At 38.7% G+C, this 19336-nt stretch overlaps 2 protein-coding genes across 2 annotated transcripts; both read left to right on the top strand.

Annotated features, from left to right (window-relative positions):
• Nucleotides 1–205: 205 nt before the first annotated feature.
• On the top strand, nt 206–1195 carry LOC129554217 (olfactory receptor 52P1-like). Its single transcript, XM_055422822.2, has one exon. The coding sequence runs from the start codon at nt 206–208 to the stop codon at nt 1193–1195; it is 990 nt and encodes a 329-aa protein (XP_055278797.2).
• A 7553-nt stretch (nt 1196–8748) lies between these two features.
• On the top strand, nt 8749–9714 carry LOC129553872 (olfactory receptor 52P1). The gene has a single exon (XM_055422570.2). The coding sequence runs from the start codon at nt 8749–8751 to the stop codon at nt 9712–9714; it is 966 nt and encodes a 321-aa protein (XP_055278545.1).
• The last annotated feature ends 9622 nt before the right edge of the window (nt 9715–19336 follow it).

Raw genomic sequence — 19336 nt, 5'->3', positions numbered from 1 at the left:
GGTGAGAGTTAAAGTCCATTACAACATTCCTTATACAGAAAAGAAGCTTGAGGCTCATAAAGAAGTGAGTGTGAAAATGATGTTTTGATAGTACTGAAGCCATGTTGAAAACTCCATGTTTCCAAAGAGGTATTCTTCCATCTTTCTCTGAACACCAATTTGAGTCATTGAAAGCCAAACTGATATAAAAAAACAGCACATGGCCATGTCTCATTGGGAAGTGTCAAAACCTCCTTTATCAACCACCACCAATTTCTACTATGCTATCTTCAACCACTCCAACCTTATGACCTTCACTTTGATGGGCATACCTGGCTTAGAGGCCCAGCACTTGTGGTTATCTCTTCCTTTCCTCTCCATGTTTTTGGCTATCCTCATCAGCAATGGTGCCATCCTCTTCATGGTGGCCAGGGAGCCCACACTTCACACACCAGTGTACCTGCTCCTGGCTCTGCTGATGGTAGCTGACCTTATATCCACTCTGGCTCTGTTGCCTAAGCTCCTCTGCCTCTTCTGGTTCAATGATCGGAACATAGCTGTCAATGCCTGCTTCACTCAGATGTTTTTCATCCATGGAACATCCGTGGTACGATCAGCCCTACTTGTTGCAATGGCCTTTGACCGATTTGTGGCTGTGTGTGAGCCACTACACTACAACACAGTTCTGAGCCATTCCTTAGTTGGACGCCTGGGACTGATGGCTTTAGCCAAGGGGGTGATTCTTATCCTGCCCATGCCTCTTCTACTGCAAAGGCTGACCTTCTGCCACATGGTCATTCCTCATACCTACTGTGACCACATGGCTGTGGTGAAACTGGCCTGTGATGACACCAGGCCTAACCGGATCTACGGACTCTTTGTGATTCTGCTTGTGGTGGGACTTGATTTAGTGCTCATTGGCTTCTCTTATGGTCTCATCCTGCAGGCCGTGATACGTCTCAATTCTCGAGATGCCATCTGCAAAGCCCTTAACACCTGCTCAGCCCACCTCTTTGTCATCCTTATCACTTATGTGCCTGCACTCTTCTCTTCCCTCACCCACCGCCTTGGTCACAATATCCCACCTCATGCCCACATTCTTCTTGCCAATCTCTACCTTCTTCTACCCTCAGTGTTCAATCCCATCATCTATGGCATGAAGACAAAGGATATACAGGTCAAGGTGGCCAAATGCCTGTGCAGAAGACATTCATAGGTTATAAGTCCTGATCACGTTACCTGTGAGTAAATGAACAATGAGGACAATTGTATATACCTTTGCCCAACCATCCAAGATCCAGTTGTATCTCCAGATGAACTGTGGAGACCATGAAGAAGTGTGTGTTGCATGTGTTAGCTTATATGAAGAACAAATATGACTGCACTTTCATTGCTTTATAAACTAGAAAGGGGATAGCCAAGATATCTTTTTCTATGTCTGTTTAACAGCACCACTCTTATGACATGGGTCTCTTTATAACTTTCACATATGTGTTCATGTTTGCTAACTGCAGACAAAATTTTTCTGTGAATGATCCAAGATAAACTTTTCCTATCTTGGTGGAAAGTTTGTATTTGTTTCAGTTTTTTATTTCTCTAATTCTATGTCTGCTTCTAAATAGTATTGTATCGTTGCAAGGGACCTGACGTACTCATTATCTTAAATATCACCTTAATGTGTAATGTTTCTGAAGTTTTTAGTGCAATGGACCTGGAGGATACTTTGCTCAGTGAAATAAATCAGAGAAAGGCAAAAACAATGTTATCACTTATCATGCTGCTGCTGCTGCTGTGTCACTTCAGTCGTGTCCAACTCTGTGTGACCCCATAGACAGAAGCCCACCAGGGTCCCCCGTCCCTGGGATTCTCCAGGCAAGAACACTGGAGTGGGTTGCCATTTCCTTCTCCAATGTGTGAAAGTGAAAAGTGAAAGTGAAAGTGAAGTCGCTCAGTCGTGTCCGACCCTTAGCGACCCCATGGACTGCAGCCTACCAGGCTCCTCCATCCATGGGATTTTCTAGGCAAGAGTACTGGATTGGCTTGCCATTGCCTTCTCCGGTAACTTATCATGAATGACTAGCAAAACAGAAAGAAACTCCCAAACATAGAGAACAATCTAGTGGTTACCAATGAAGAGAGACAATGGAGGAGGGATAAGATAGTGATAGGGGATTAAGATGTACAAATCATTTTGTATAAAATAATAATTATAAGATTACATAGTATAGCACAGGGAATATATCCAATATTTTATAATAACTTTAAATTGACTTAATCTATGAAGATATTGAATTACTATGAATTACTATGTTGCACATAAGAATCTAATATAATATTGTAGATCAATTATATTTCAATAAAACAAGTTACTTAAGAAACAGCAGTGAAAGAGATACACTTTGATAGTTTATGGTGAACAATGTCAGATTCATGATCTCTGAAGATTTAGCTTCGGGACCAGAGACCAGGCTTGATCACTCAAGAGCTTTAGTGTAGCAGTTTTATTAATGTGAAAAAGAATAGAAAGCTTCTGACATAGACATCAGAAGGGGGACAGAGAATGCCCCCCTCGCTAGTCTTTGGAAAGGGAATTACATACTTTTTCAATTGGTTATTACAATAAATCAAAAAAATGTCTCAAGGTTGTAAAGATCTTAGGAAGTTGTGGTAACATATACACAATGGAATATTCAGTTCAGTTCAGTTCAGTCGCTCAGTCGTGTGCGACTCTCCGCGACCCCATGAACCACAGCACGCCAGGCCTCCCTGTCCATCACCAACTCCCGGAGTTCACTCAAACTCATGTCCACAGAGTCGGTGATGCCATCCAGCCATCTCATTCTCTGTCATCCCCTTCTCCTCCCACCCCCAACCTTTCCCAGCATCAGAGTCTTTTCCAGTGAGTCAACTCGTCGCATGAGGTGGCCAAAGTATTGGAGTTTCAGCTTCAGCATCAGTCTTTCCAATGAACACCCAGGATTGATCTCCTTTAGAATGGACTGGTTGGATCTCCTTGCAGTATAAGGGACTCTCAAGAGTCTTCTCCAACACCACAGTTCAAAAGCATCAATTCTTCGGCGATCAGCTTTCTTTACAGTCCAACTCTCACATCCATACATGACCATGGGAAAAACCATTGCCTTGACTAGACAGACCTTTGTTGGCAAAGTAATGTCTCTGCTTTTTAATATACTATCAAGGTTGGTCATAACTTTAATATTACTCAGCTATAAAAAAAAGAACACATAACACATTTGAGTCAATTCTAATGAGGTGGATGAAACTGGAGCCTATTATATAGAGTGAAATAAGTCAGAAAGAGAAACACCAGTACAGTATATTAACGAATGCATATGGAATTTAGAAAGATGGTAACAATGAACCTATATGCAAGACAGCAAGAGACACAATGTAAGAGCAGACCTCTGGACTATGTGGGAGAAGGCGAGGGTGGGATGACATGAGAGAATACCATTGAAACATGTGTATTACCATATGTAAAATAGATGACCAGTGCAAGTTTGGTGCATGAAGCAGGGCACTCAAAGCTGGTGCTCTGGGACAACCCATAGGGATGGGGTGGGGAGAGAGTTGGGAGAGGGGTTCAGGATAGGAGGACACATGTATATCCATGGCTGATTCATGTCTATGTATGGCAAAAACCACCACAATATTGTAATTAGCCTCCAATTAAAATAAATAAATTGAAAATAATAAAGAAGGATCTCAAAAAAAAAAAAAAAAGGTAAAGATACACTTTAACCCTCCTCTCTCCTTCCATGAAAGCAAACAATAAGTTTCTCACGTCAGAATGGCAACCTCCTCACCAGAGACAGGATACTGGGGCCAAGAAGCCTATATAAAGAAATACTGTTCCTTTTCTTATTTACTACGTCAAGCCCACACTCTGTTCAGATTCCTCATTAATTATTTTAAGTTTCTTTGTCTTATCAGTTCCTCACAAATTTATAATTTCCTGCTCTAAATGTATAAAAACGGTCTGCTTGGCCATTTGTTAAGGTCTGCTGCTACAAAACCTCAATGTACATGGATTAAATTTGTTTCCTTTTCTCCTGCTAATCTTTATGTGCCAATTTTATTATTCATCTGGCCATAAGAACTCAAGAGGAATAGAAGGGGCAACTTCCCCCTCTCAAACTGTAGTTTAGACTATCCAAGTTGACACACCATAGCACTACTGTAAGCTCCAGAGAATGCACCACCCAGGACTTTCCCTGTATCTTGCTGAGACCTAGACTTGGTAGGGGGGACAAAGGCATTGCAAACCTTTATTTCCCCCTTGTTTTACTTTTATTTTTCATTTAACTAAAAGGAGTGAAATGGATTGAAAGTTTCTCTAAATTACTTTTAGCTGTAGACAGATGAGAACATTCAAGGCAGTTTTCAGGAAAGAAAAGTTGCTACAAGTCTGTTCTGCTCTAGGTTTTTAAGGTAACATGTTAAAGGTGTTTATGATAGCTACAGTATCCAATAGCACTCACAGAAGTGCAGACCATAGAACAATTTGATAAGAAAAATCCAACCAAAAAAAATTTTTTTTAAGTTCATTTGCTTAAAACAGTGTTTCTTAAAGTGTGATTCCTTTACCAGTGATATTTGCATTAATTGGGAAGTCATAAGAAAGGCACATGTTAGGACCCTGCTCCAAATTTAGTGAATCAGAAATTCTGGGGGTATGGACTAGAAACCTGTGTCTTAACAGGAGCTACAGGTAATTTTGAAGAACACTGTTGGAAAACTGTTGACTTTGGAGAAACTCTCCAGAACTAGGATCAAGAGCATGCATGCAGTTGATTGAACATAGATCTACTCTAGTTGTGGGAAGTGTCTACAAATGAAAAATGATCTGTTTGAATATGGTGGGACTAGAGGAGAAGCATTTAGAATGGTGATAAGGAGACTAAATCTTGCAGTAAATTATGGATAGAGACCATAATTCTACAGAGAATTCTTGGAATATCCCCACATAATATAAGGCCCTAGATGATGGCTTGGGCTGGTTTACTGGGAATAGAAGTTTAAGGCATTTGTTCAAGGGTCTTGGGACGCATGGTAAGTAAATTCTATGAATGGTAAAGTTATATCAAATAAGTAAACTCTTTCCATCTGAGAGTATTGTTACCAAGAGTGAATTAGACCCAGAGAAGACAGGATTGTGGTTTTAATGCAAAGGAGCTCTCTAACAGTACAGTTTACTGAGATTTGTTGTTTAGTCACTAAATCATGTTTAACTCTTTTATGACCCCATGGACTTCAGCCTGCCAGGCTCTTCAGTCCAGTGGATTTTCCAGGCAAGAATACTAGAGTGGTTTGCCATTTCCTCCACCAGTGGATCTTCCTGACTCAGGGACTGAACCAGCGTCTCCTGCATTGTCCACTCATTTACCACTGAGCCACTTAGGAAGCCCTCACTGAGATTAGCACGGTTGATAAATTCTCAGCAAAGAACAACAGGAGATAGATAGAGGTTTAGTAATGTTTAATGTATAAGACTTCTTAATATAATTACTTCGTATGGTGAAAAGCTGCTTTTAGTATTCACATCTCTTAGATACCAGTATAATTTCCTACTGAATTCCATTACCAGCTTGCTACATCGTGCACAGTTTAAAAAAAAAAAGGCAAGTGTCTAACAAATTACTCTGCAGCTATCTAACAGTGGCCAGTCTGGGGACATGTGCAGTAAATCCTCTATAACAGTGTAGTCTCAGGGAAAAGTAAACAAAGCAGAATGACTCTGGGATAAACAGGGACATGAAAGAGAAAGTATATACATCCTGGGATCCTTGGAAAATGGAGCTGCATTGGAAACAGGGATCCAGGTCAGATAACCATAGCACTTGTAACTACAAGTTAAAAATATTAGGTGCCCTTAGATAAATAGTCCCATCTCTGAGAAGTGGAGAATTAGAAAGAAGACAAAGCAAAAATCGAGAAAGAACTCCAAGGATACAGACTCCTTCCCTGACTCTTTAACAAAAGCCTCTAGCTTCACCTCTATAATCTGATCTGATCATCTGGAAAAGAAAGGCTTGGATGTTCCATTTCCTAGGAAACACAGATGCGCCCTAGATGGCTCTGGTCTTATACGCAATGCAATCCACCTAACTCCCAAGTGGGACTGTGAGACAGATTTTATCAGCATAACAACCTCTGGGCTCAGTATTCAGAAAGTTGAGGGCGGGAGACTAGTAATGTTCTTTCCATCTTCGGAGAATATTTCTACAATGTTGTGCCTTCTCTTCTCTGCTGTCCTGCAGTTATGTGAGTTTGGGTTAGGGAAAGATTCTGAGAAAGATATTTCTTAGTCCTCAAGATAAATCTTTCTGTGTTGATGGTGATGGAAAATTTACTTCAAAGAAGAGAAAGTGAGATTTAGACGTATGGAAAGGGGATTTTGCTAAATAACAACTCTATGTAATCTAATTTGGAGTTTGTTCAGCAGATTTCCTAAAATGGGAGTTTTAATTTGTCATTAAGCCCTTTAGTTGGAAAGGGAAGCTGAGTGGGGAGCCTTCAACAAAGCAAGTAGCAAATGATTTATTAGTTAAACCAGAGAAATGGGAGGCATTATGAAGTAAATTCAAGACATTTGCTAAGAAAGAATTACTCACTAAGCACTTGAGAGGAATGTGTGTATGGTGACACTTTGCAGAGATCCACAACAGTATATTGGGCAGTGGAATCAGTAGAACCTTATTGATTCTGTTGACTTCTTTCATGTTTCAATGGTCTTACAATTGCCAGAGCTATGCCAGTTTAGCTGTGCTCTTACACAGACAGAATGACAGGCTTTGATTTGTGCTGCAGTTTCAGGCATGGAAAGTTTTCTCCAACCTATGTTTTGCCAAATGGTGATGTTGTAACTTTTATCTTACTGAGGGCATTGGCTTTAATGTCACAATAAGATTGGGTTAGAAATTTAGTCAGAAGACCAGGTTCAAACTGAGGTATGAGTAAGAATGATCCCAAATATTTGTCAATATCATAAAATATTTTATGTAAGAGATGGTGTGAGATGGGGGTTTATTCCTGTGAGCTGGATGAGATGATAGTGGGAGAGAGTGGTATGATAGATTCCAAGTGACATGGCCTTAGGAAGGTGGTGGCATGCATAAAGTTTGGGATTCCTTAGATGAAAACTACAGGAACTACAGGTCATGTTCACTTGTGTCAATCAAATTATGAGCCAATCTAGTCAGGTGATATGAGTAATACGTGATAAGCCCAACTTCTACAAGAAAAAAAGTCATAAGACATGAAGTCAGTGACTTAAGAAGTAGGAAGGAAACTCAGAGAACCGTCCTTAAATAAGTATCAGGGCTAAGGGTGAGTTAATCTGTGAGAGACTGAAAGCCATAGGGATGTCTGGCATAAACTAAGTGGTTGGGGCGGTGCTGTGAGTGGAGGTTTACTGCTTTCACCATCTGACTCCTGCTCCACTATCCGTGTTGAGCACTTCACATTAGCTCAGTGAGCAAATCTGTGTCATAAAAGTAAGAGCTGAGGGCATATAGTGTAGCTGAGATCAGACTGGGAAGCTGTTTTCCAGTCTCTGAATGATCATCATTTAACTGTAGAGGTCATACAGAAAACAGTTATAATGAATATGCATTTTTGTCAGTAGGTTTACCCTCTAATTCTCACTGTATAAATATTCAAGATAAGATTCGATTCTAATAAATAGAAGGTTAAGGAAATTGTGTTAAGATAGGATATGAGGTCACTGACCTATTAATATGAAAGCTAGCAAATGACATTGTTTACTAAACACCTTCTATGAGCCACACACTGTACAAGGTGGTGTTTACATTTCAACATCCTTACAAAGTATTATTACCATATTCCAGACCAGAAATGGAAATCTGGTCTTAGAGGAAAATTAGCTTGTCCAAGGCAATACTGTCAGTAAGAGATTTGTTCCCAGTTATATGGGTCCCAAGTTCCTTTTTTGTGTGTGTGTGAGCACACCTTCCAGCTTTAAAAATTCTAAGATTCTGTATCTCTAAAATATTCTTGCCTCTCTTAAAAAATAAGAGAAGGCAAAAAAAAAAAAAAAGAATCTAGAATACACTGTCACTTGAATATTTGGTGGAGATCTAGACAGCTCAAAGCATATAAATAATGTTCACATTTTTGGAACAATAAAAACTTTTACCTCAATGAGTTTTAATTTAGCAATGAAAAGATCCTAAGTTAAATAGATCAGAACATGAGATCTTTGCTGTCTCTGCCCCCTCGGATATAAGTTCATGGGACAGTGTGTCCAACAATACTCTACATAAATATCTAACGGAATAAGCCATATTTATGCACCTTCTGTGGAAGTCATGTAGTTTACTTGTCTTAACCTGTTGATAGAATAGTGCTTGTCACCAATCTTCTCTCTTCTTAATCCCTATGTTTCTGAGAACAAACAACAATAGTTGATCGTGTTCTGCATATTTGGGCTATCTGGTATCTCTTAAATTCATCCACATTGTAAGGAAGGATATTCTGTGAAGTCCAAAATAAAAAAGTTTCTTCCCTGATTTTTCTTATCCTGTGACTATGCACATGCAATATGTGGTCTACTAAGGAACAGGAGAATTTACTTCTCTTGTATTCTGTTAAATACAAATGTGGAGTAAGAAAGAGAAATGCGAGTCTAGCTTATTCATATCCCTGTTCTGTGTTGTTTCCTTAGGTGATGTCATACTGTATGAGGGTTTCTGACCCAAGAAGTTGCCTAGTACTCTTGGCCAGACCATGGAGTCTCCTAATCATACTTCCCTGGACTCTTCTGTTTTCATACTCATGGGCATCCCAGGTCTGGAACAGTTCCACCTGTGGCTTTCACTCCCTGTGTGCCTCCTGGGCACAGCCACAATTGTGGGTAACATAACCATCCTGGTGGTCATTGCCACTGAACCAGCCCTGCACAAGCCTATGTGCTTGTTCCTGTGTATGCTTTCAACCATTGACTTGGCTGCCTCTTTCTCCACAGTTCCCAAGCTGCTGGCCATCCTCTGGTGTGGAGCTGGACGCATGTCTGCCTCTGCTTGCCTGGCACAGATGTTCTTCATTCATGCTTTCTGCATGATGGAATCCACTGTGTTGCTGGCCATGGCCTTCGATCGTTATGTGGCCATTTGCCACCCACTCCGCTATACCACTATCCTCACTGACACCACCATTGCCCGCATTGGGGTGGTAGCTATGGTGCGAGGTTCCATTCTCATGCTCCCATGCCCCTTCCTCATTCAGCGCTTGAGCTTCTGCCAAAGCCATGTGATCCCGCACACCTACTGTGAGCACATGGCTGTAGTGAAGCTAGCCTGTGGAGACACCAGGCCTAACCGTGTTTATGGGCTGACGGCAGCACTTCTGGTCATTGGGGTGGACTTGTTTTGCATTGGTCTTTCCTATTTCCTCATTGCACGAGCTGTCCTTCGCCTCTCATCTCATGAAGCTCGGTCCAAGGCCCTAGGGACCTGTGGTTCTCATGTCTGTGTCATCCTAATCTCTTATACACCTGCCCTCTTCTCTTTTTTTACCCATCGCTTTGGTCACCATGTTCCACTCCACATTCACATTCTTTTGGCCAACGTGTACCTGCTCTTTCCACCTGCTCTTAACCCTATGGTATATGGAGTTAAGACCAAAGAAATTCGGGAAAGAGTTGTCAGGGTGTTTCAAAAGGGGCAGGGAACTGGGCTCAAGGCATCGGAGTGACCTAGGAGTATAGAAGGGACTTAGTCCATATGGTAATAAGCTTTTCAAGATTAAACTGTCCTTAGTGTTAGATACTTGGACAGAAGTTTAAACAAGATTATGTTGGTTACAGTATTTTCTAGACCATTCTAAAGCATAAGAAATCACAAAGGTCAAGTTGGTTCATCATTCTTAATTTTCATCCAAAGTATAACATGGGAAGATTCTTCCAAACTTGGTTAGAGGAGCTTTGGCATAGTCATCGGAACTTTCCTCACTATCTGGCCCTCTCCCAGTTCTGCGGGCATGGATTTCTAGCCTTATATTTTAAGCAGGTATATTACCAGACTTCCCTGGTGGCTCAGATGGTAAAGCGTCTGCCTACAATGCAGGAGACCTGGGTTCAATCCCTGGGTTGGGAAGATCTCCTGGAGAAGGAAATGGCAAGCCACTCCAGTATTCTTGCCTGGAAATCCCATGGACGGAGAAGTCTGGTAGGCTACAGTCCATGGGGTCACAAAGAGTCGGACACGACTAAGCAACTTCACTTTCACTTTCATTACCATCAGAAAGATCAAATAGTAGGACCATACACAGTTAAAGAAATTAGAACTACAAGGGACTTATGCACTTTTGCATTAATGGTATATTTCTCCATTAGAACTTGAAGGCAGCAAGAGAAAAAAGACTAACCAATACACTCAGTTTTAGCAAGTGACAGATCAAGGGCTTGAAACCTAGACTCCTAAAACAGGAAGACGTTCATGAATGAGGGCACAGCATAGGTAAGGAAGAGCTGTTTCTAAACTTGGAATATTTATCTCACAGATAAATTTCTGACTCCAGTCTCTAGGGATCTAACCTAAGTCCAAGTGACCTGGAAACCATTCTGGGACAAAGGTTTCTAAACATTATCATGCATTCATGTAATTAAGAGGTCTTTCCAGAGATCATTGACTTGTAATTCTGAACCTAGGAGTCAGGATAGTCACTTGCTCAAATTAGTCGGGATAGGAAGTCTTAGCCATTCATTCATACATTTATGTAGAAGGAAAAAAGTCCCAAGTTGATCTTCATCTTTCAGTCTTAGCTAACACAATGTAGTGGAAAGGTCTTAATTGCATCTTTGAAACTGGGTTTGGAAATTGTTACTGTAAACCTAAGTCTTCTGCTTTCCAAAAAGAATAACTTCAGACAATCAGCCTGACACATTTAACTGACAAATTAATTTTCAGTTGTGAATTTATCAATGTTTCTCATTGTCTGCTTGTCATCCTCTCAGTTTGCCATCTCACACTGTTAGGTGGAAGAGACACAAAATTCCCTGTTGTAATTAACAGATTTTCCCACACCAGTCTCAAGGGCAAAAAACTCTAAGATGAGCTTTTAAAGCTTCCATTCTCATGAATATGAATAATTTTGATACTTCACATAGATGGGAATAAACAGTTTGCAAACATTAGAAGTCAATAAAATATGCTGAACACTATTTTTCAAAGGAAAGGTATTCATCACACTCTTCTATAGGAAGATTGCCATTGCATGGAAAGCACTGATTTTAATTTTTTAAAAAAATTATAGTCCTCAAATGGAAATGTTCTTAACAGATTTTTAAGAATTGCATACAATTCTTAACACCATGGTTCCTCAGCTAAATTTATATTTTATCCTTCAAAATGACCATCATACTAGCACACAAGCTCTACAACACCAACTCTGGAACAATTCTGTGCTCTGTGTCATGTGTTGCTATACTCCCAGTAGGGAGCACTTCTGAAGCAAGTATAGGATGGGCAGATTTCAAGCACCATTTGCTCATAATTTCAGATTTTAACTGGTATCTCATTACATAACTATGCTTTACCTATTACATGGTCTATAGCAATAAATTTTTTATCACACTAAATCTGTTATGTACCTCCTGCCCCTCATGGCTACCATATTCCATTAATTTCTATTCCATAAAGAAAAATGAAAGTATTAGAAGTAAACTGGACTTCCCTGATGGCTCAGATGGTAAAGAATCTGCCTGCCATACAGGAGACCCAGGTTCAATCTCTGAGTAGGGAAGATCCCCTGGAGGAGGGCATGGCAACCCACTCCAATATTCTTGCCTGAAGAATTCCATGGGCAAAGGATCCTGGCAGGCTACTGTCCATGGGGGTGCAAAGAATTGGACACGACTGAATGACTAATACTATCTCACTATCACTATAGAAGCAAACTATCTCAAATTCCAATCTTTTGACATCTACAGTCATTATTTTCTCATATTGTTGTATTTATTTATTACTAATTTATTTTTCTGATCAAGCAAAGTTCTCAAACTATGCTCTTGGGAGCTCAGACCATCACTCACTTTCTTGTGTCTCACTATTTGTTGTGTTCACAATGTGTTTGAACTTACTGACTTTTATATCTAATAGCAGAGACCTTGTGACTTTTCTTTTTTATTCAAGTTTTTAATAAATATATTTGGAACTTATCATTGATGCTTTCTTGCTTCCTATCTCTTTCCCCCAGTATAATTTGGCTTCCACTGCAGGCTGAAGTTTCCAGTGAAGTGTGGGTCATCAAAGTCTGCAACATCTTGTCTAATTGGACTACTTTTCAACAAGTTCTGTTATTGACCAATGTACTTCTCCACCATCTGTCTGCTATTGACTTCCTTGATACTGCACTATCCTATCTTTTCTTCCAAGTCAACAATGTTTTCCTTCATGTTCTTAAAAAAATGATATTAGATCAAAAAGAAAAACTCAATGAGGTCCACAGGAAAAATAATAAAAATATTTCAAAACTGAGTACAATAAGACTAGAGATTTTTTGAAATGTTAATACTATTGACCTGAAGCAAACAGACTGACAGATATTTTTCCAGTACAGATAGGTCTATTTGCAATCACCAGGGAATTGCAATCTGGGCTCTGAAACCCTGCTGAGATATATGAGTACCTGGCATATCAAGGAAAAACTTTTTTGCAGCAGGAGAAAGAAAGTTGGGAGGGCCATAGTGAACCAAGGCTCCATGGTTTTTTACTGGCTAAATCCTTGCCTGAAAGAATAAAGGTCTTTCTTCTTTTGGGGCTTTAATCTCACTTTAAGATGTTAAAGCTTCCCTTTCTGAACTCCCAACTCTGTTTAATTGAAATTTCTGTCTGCTAACTTTTTAACAAAATCTTTGGTTATTAAGCAACTCTAAATTTGAATGTCCATCTCCATGATATTTTTTGCAGAATACCAAGTAAATTTCATGTGACTTCACCCTCCACATGAGTTCTCCCTGTAATTCAAGTCTCAATAACATCAGGTTCCAGGAAAGAAAAATATAAATGGGAAACTGAACAGTCGTCTTGAAACATATATCTACAGAAACCAATGGGCTGGAACCAGATGACTGAAATTGCTGTTTCCACTTGTGAAAGAAATTTCAATTTAATAACTGATTTAACTCTGAACATAATGTACTGTACATTCTTATTTTTCACCACAGTTCTCTGTTTTCTCAATGATATCTTAAAGATGAAATAGAGAGTTTACCATGAGGTCAATAATATAATGAATTATAAGCCTCTGCTATGAGAAACGTAGTGACCTGATATCTGACTAGGTCTCTCCTTGCATGAGTCTTACTTATATTTGCTTCATTCCCACCTAATGAGTTGTCTCCTTTCTTTAAGAGGGCTTTCAAAGAATGCACATTTTGGAGGGAGAAGTACAATAATGAAATTTATAAAACATTATAATAAGTTTATTTCCATGAGTAGAGGGTTATAGAGAGCAGTGGTTGCTTTTCTTCCATTGAGCCGAAAATGAGACTAATAGATTGACTAAAACATTTTCTGTATAATATTTTGGATCTTTTAAAATTAATATGAAGGTGAGAGACAGTGAATAATTTTACTTTTGTAGACTTGTCACAGGTATCATAGCAAGGATTTCAGCCTTAATTCTTCCCGCTCAGTTTGAAGATTTCACAATACTTTCCCCAATGTTGTTATTACACTAATTTCTATTTTTTTATCTATCTTTTTGTGTTTTTCATTTTTTAAAGGCACAAAGCAATCTTTCATCACAAAATCACCCTATTTTAATAGTTTATCTTGAAAGCAAAATTTAATGAAAGATTGCCAATGTACATTCTCTCTACCTACTCATCCCAAAATAATTCTTAGCCACCTCTGGCTTTCTCCAGAATACCTTACCTCTTAACATTTCACTGAAATAGCATTTGTCAATTTCACATATTACTCTCATGTCATTAAATCTAGTACTTTCACCTCTATGTCAATTATACTCTACTTTTCAACAATCCTAAATATAACTGATTTGTCCCTTTGTCTAGAAACATTTTCTTTGCTTGACTTCTGGAGCATACCACACATTTGAACTTACTCTTCACTCTCATGGAACACTTCTGATCAACTTCTGGCCCTTTATTTTTTTCTGGATTTCTTTATACTAGGACATCCCTGGACTTAGGTTTCTTTTTCACTCTTTCCCTCAAGGTGAAGTCATTCAGTCATGTCTGACTCTTTGCAAACCCGTGGACTGTAGCCTACCAGGCTTCTCCATCCATGGGATTCTCCAGGCAAGAATACTAGAGTGGGTTACCGTTTCCTTCTCCAGGGGATCTTCCCGACCCAGGGATCAAACCCGGGTCTCCCACATTGGAGGCAGATGCTTTAACCTCTGAGCCACTTCTTTCCCTAAGTCTTCCAATATAAATGGCCATAAGCACCCATGTATGCTAGTGACTCCAAAGCTGATTAACTCATAAATTTATTGAAGCTCAGTTGCAGGTTCAAGGTGAAGTAAGCTTCACGATATCTTTTTCTTAATGGTACACAGACTGCATCATTTCTGAGTCTATTTTTTGTTTTGCTTATTGTTTTTACTTTTTGCTCCAATTTCACTCTTAATCCTTAGGCCTGTCAATCATTGGCTTCCTCTATACTGTGTTTGACATACGTCCTCAGATACATGAATATAAAGTCATTTACTGAGTGCTTATTTTAGAAACTTATATTCATCATGTTGTGTTAAGTATTATTATATTGCTTCTATTATACTGCTTACTTTTAACTCAATCATTTTAAATGTGTTTATGTAATTTATATTTCACTTTTGCTTCTAATTACTTTGTAGACTTTCATAACATGCAACTGACACTATTTTTAAAAATTATTATCTGATTATTGATATCTAACCTTTTCCAATCTCTCTGTCACCAGGAATAATTTTAAGATAAACATCTCTCACATACACACATATGGGCACGTTCTTATGAAACAAGGGATATTTTATTTAGAATATACACAAAGAAGTGAGCTTGCAGAATAATAATCTCTGTCCATTACCTTTAATATGGTAGCCTTTATATATGCAGTCAACTTTGCAAAGGACACCATCAAAGCCAGAAGACATGAAATTATATTTTTGAAGTGCTGAAAAACAATTTTCATCTTAGATTTCTAATGCAATGAAAATAACCAGCAAAAATAAATACTTATTTACATAAATTATGTTATTCAGAATATAGAGTAATGATTACTAATGGAAGAAAGTACTACAGAAATTAAACCACTAGAAAGAAAAAGCTGAGGATATTAATGATAAATATTTACTCTTTTAAATGGGAAAAGTAATATGTAAGGTCTAAACATACATAGCAGAGAAGGCAATGGCAACCCACTCCAGTACTCTTGCCTGGAAGGTCCCATGGACGGAGGAGCCTGGTGGGCTGCAGTCCATGGGGCCGCTACGAGTTGGACGTGACTGAGAAACTTCACTTTCACTTTTCACTTTCACTTTTCACTTTCATGCATTGGAGAAGGAAATGGCAACCCACTCCAGTGTTCTTGCCTGGAGAATCCCAGGGACGGAGGAGCCTGGTGGGCTGCCATCTATGGGGTCGCACAAAGTCGGACATGACTGAAGCGACTTAGCAGTAGCAGCAGCAAACATACATAGAGGTAAAATATATAGCAATAAACAGCAAGAGCAGGAAAGAAGTTAATGGAGTCAAATCTAGTAAGGTTCTTATATTATTACAGTGATAAATGTGCTATTTGAGCACATTAGACATTGGGAGGTAAAGTACAATGTGATACCTATGTTAGCCTCTACAGAAAAGTAAAGGAACGCATAACAAAAACTACCACTGGAGAAAAATACAGTAGCAATAAAGCCCCTATTTTACTGGTCTAAAACAGCAAGAGGAACAAAGGAAAAAGAGAACAGAGGAAACTAAACTAAGATGATAGAAACATAGTAAACTTGAAAACAGGTCAGAAACTACATAATGTAAGTTGACTAAGCAGTCAAACTGAAAGAATATGAAATTCTTTTTATCGTCAATAAAAATATATCATTTTAAGAGACATGTGTATATAAATACAAAAAGAACTTGTGTTCTGCCTATAACAGACAAAGTAGATTTTAACATAATAAATATTAGGAGTGATAAACTGCAGCATTTCATAATGATTACAGTAGTATTTCAACACAAAAATATAAAATGACTCAATTTGCATGTGCTTAATATCATTATGGACACATATGCATATATACATACACACAGAAGAATTTAACAGAACCAAGCAAAATTAGCAAGTTCACAGTGAAATTAAAATTGGATCTTTAAACAGGTCTTTTCAGTAACTGAGGGGCTTCCCTTGTGGCTCAGCTGGTAAAAGAATCTGCCTGCAATGCAGGCGACCTGGGTTTGATCCAGCGTTGGGAAGATTCCCTGGAGAAGGGAAAGGCTACCCATTCGAGTATTCTTACCTAGAGAATTCCATGGACTGTATAGTCCATGGGGTTGCAAAGAGCTGGACAGGACTGAGCAACTTTCACTTTTTCAGTAACTGAAGGACAAGGGGTTAGAAAGGTCAAAATGACTGCAGAAGATCTGAAGAAGATAAACATCTTATCTTAATTAGTTCATGCAGAAAACAATAACCAACAGCTCTAAGGTACAGTGTTTATTTCTCAAATGCAAAAAAAAAAAGATTAGAAACTGGACAGAAAATACAAACAGAACTTTCAGTGATAAAATATACAAATGATAAATATGCACATGAAAAATGTTTGGCATTATTAAGCACAAATTAAAACAGAATATGAATACACAAATATGAGAATGTATAAAGTATAACTTTAGATGAAATTCAGGCAAGGTTATGGAAAAACTGAAACATTAATACTTTCCTGGTGGGAATGTAAAATGATACAGCCACTCTGGAACATATTTTAGAAATTTCTTTAAATCACAACCTGTAACTATACCAGCTTAGCAGTTACATCTCTTGATACTTATCCCAGAACAATGAATATTTATGTTCACATAGAAGCCAGTAGATGGTGAATGACATCAATAAAAATAGCAAAGCAGGAATATAAAAGTTTGTCTCTAATAAAACAATGGATAACCTGGAAAAGTTATTGTCAGAATCAATCTTTCACAAATCTCAATACTAATTAAAAACTTGCCTTAATTAGGGGAAGGTTTAACCAAGAAAAAAAATAGCTTAATCTCAGTAAGAGAGGTGGGCTTCTCAGGTAGCACTAGTGGTAAAGAACCTGTCTGCCAATGCAGGAGATGTAAGACACATGGATTTGATCCCTGGGTTGGGAAGATCCCTGGAGGAGGACATGGCAACCCACTGCAATATTCTTGCCTGGAGAATCTCAGAGGAGTCCGGTGGGCTACAGTCCATGGGCCACAGAGAGTTGAACACAACTGAAGCAACTTAGCACGCACACAGTAAGAGAGGTATATAACATTTTTTTAAATGTAAAAATCATATAATATAAAATTTGCTCTTTAGAGCATTTTAAAGGTACAATTTAAAATGTACAATTCTGTGACTTTTAGTACACTCACAATACTGTACAACCATACCACTAGAATCAGCTGTTGAATTTTATTATTGCTTCTTTCATAGTCATCATCACATAAAGGTTCAGGCATCTAATTGTTCTGAATTTAATATGTATGCATGACAAACCTGAATTTTTGATGCTTTTGAACTGCGGTGTTGGAGAAGACTCTTGAGAGTCCCTTGGACTGCAAGGAGATCCAACCAGTCCATTCTAAAGGAGGTCAGTCCTGGGTGTTCATTGGAAGGACTGATGCTAAAGCTGAAACTACAATACTTTGACCACCTCATGCAAAGAGCTGACTTATTAGAAAAGACTCTGATGCTGGTAGGGATTGGGGAAGGAGGAAAAGGGGACGACAGGGAATGAGATGGCTGGATGACATCACTGACTCTGTGGACGTGAGTTTGAGTGAACTCCGGGAGTTGGTGATGGACAGGGAGGCCTGGCGTGCTGATTCATGGGGTCGCAAAGAGTCGGACACGGCTGCGTGACTGAACTGAACTGAACTGAATAGTCATTATCTACTTCAGTTGAAAGTAAACTTCTTGAATAACAGGGTCAATGTTATCTATCCTCTACACATTTCCTAATATGATTTGGAAGGCACTAAGTACACTATTCCCTGGAGAAGGAAATGGCAACCCACTCCAGTATTCTTGCCTGGAGAATCCCATGGTTGGAGGAGCCTGGTGGACTATAGTCCATGGGGTCACAAAGAGTCGGACACGACTGAGAGACTTCACTTTCACTTTTTCACCTAAGTACACTATGTTATTTATAGTCATGACAAAATAAAAGTTGGACGGATATGTGAGTAATTGAAACATTCTTATTTAAGAGCTTTTGACTTATGTCTCAGAATGCTTCCCATAGAAAGACAATGCCCTGCGATAAATACTAAAAACATTCACTTTTACTAAAATTAGTCTGTATTCATTTTAATTTCTCTCCTTTGAACACATGCACATTCATAAGTACATTCATAGATGCCAAAATATGGAATAATTCACTTATTTACGTATTATCATAGAGCAGTTAAGTGTGGAAGGCTTGTTCCTTTCTTTTTCCCATGAGGTTAACCTGATGGCTGTACAAGCATCTGTGTCTCTTATCTTCTGAATTATCCCCTTGACATATGTGACACTGATTTTCCTTAAATACACATTCAATAGTACAGATATCAAGGGATTTAGAAGTTGAGGACTACGCATGTACATATATTATAGAAGAATGATAGTTTCTGATCAAGATTCTGAACACCTAGACCAGATCACATTCAGCTCACTGTTCTTCTATTCAGAAGCTAAGGTATTTAAGGAAATAAAAAGTGCAGTGGTGATAGAATTATTAGAGCAGTAAGATAACGTGGAGAGAGGTTTTGAATGCATATGAATTGTTTATGATATTTTTCAGAAATGTAGCTTTGAGTTCATTAATTATGTTTGAAGGCAGAAATGTACTGGGAATTTCGGAGGTTGGAAAATGCTTATTTCTTCAATTCTCAGATTGCATTTCAATGTAAATTCCCATCTTGATTATGACAATGTTATTTGCCTCACCAATAGGAATGATTGGTTCAGTTGTGGTAGAAGTCAGATACAAATCACCCCCATGACAAGAAGAAATAGGGGAATAGAGAGTATTCCTCAGTTATGGTCAGAATACTCTTGCCTTTTAACTGCCCTCCCCTTGTTCTCAAATGACAGTCTAATTTTTCTCGGTTCATTTTTAGAGAGATGCAGTTATGACTATAGTT

This window comes from Moschus berezovskii, chromosome 14 (genome assembly GCF_049115385.1).
Source record: "Moschus berezovskii isolate FMDL1 chromosome 14, NW_MosBer_1.0, whole genome shotgun sequence".
NCBI classification, from domain to species: domain Eukaryota; kingdom Metazoa; phylum Chordata; class Mammalia; order Artiodactyla; family Moschidae; genus Moschus; species Moschus berezovskii.
This window is presented reverse-complemented; position numbering and strand designations above follow the sequence as displayed.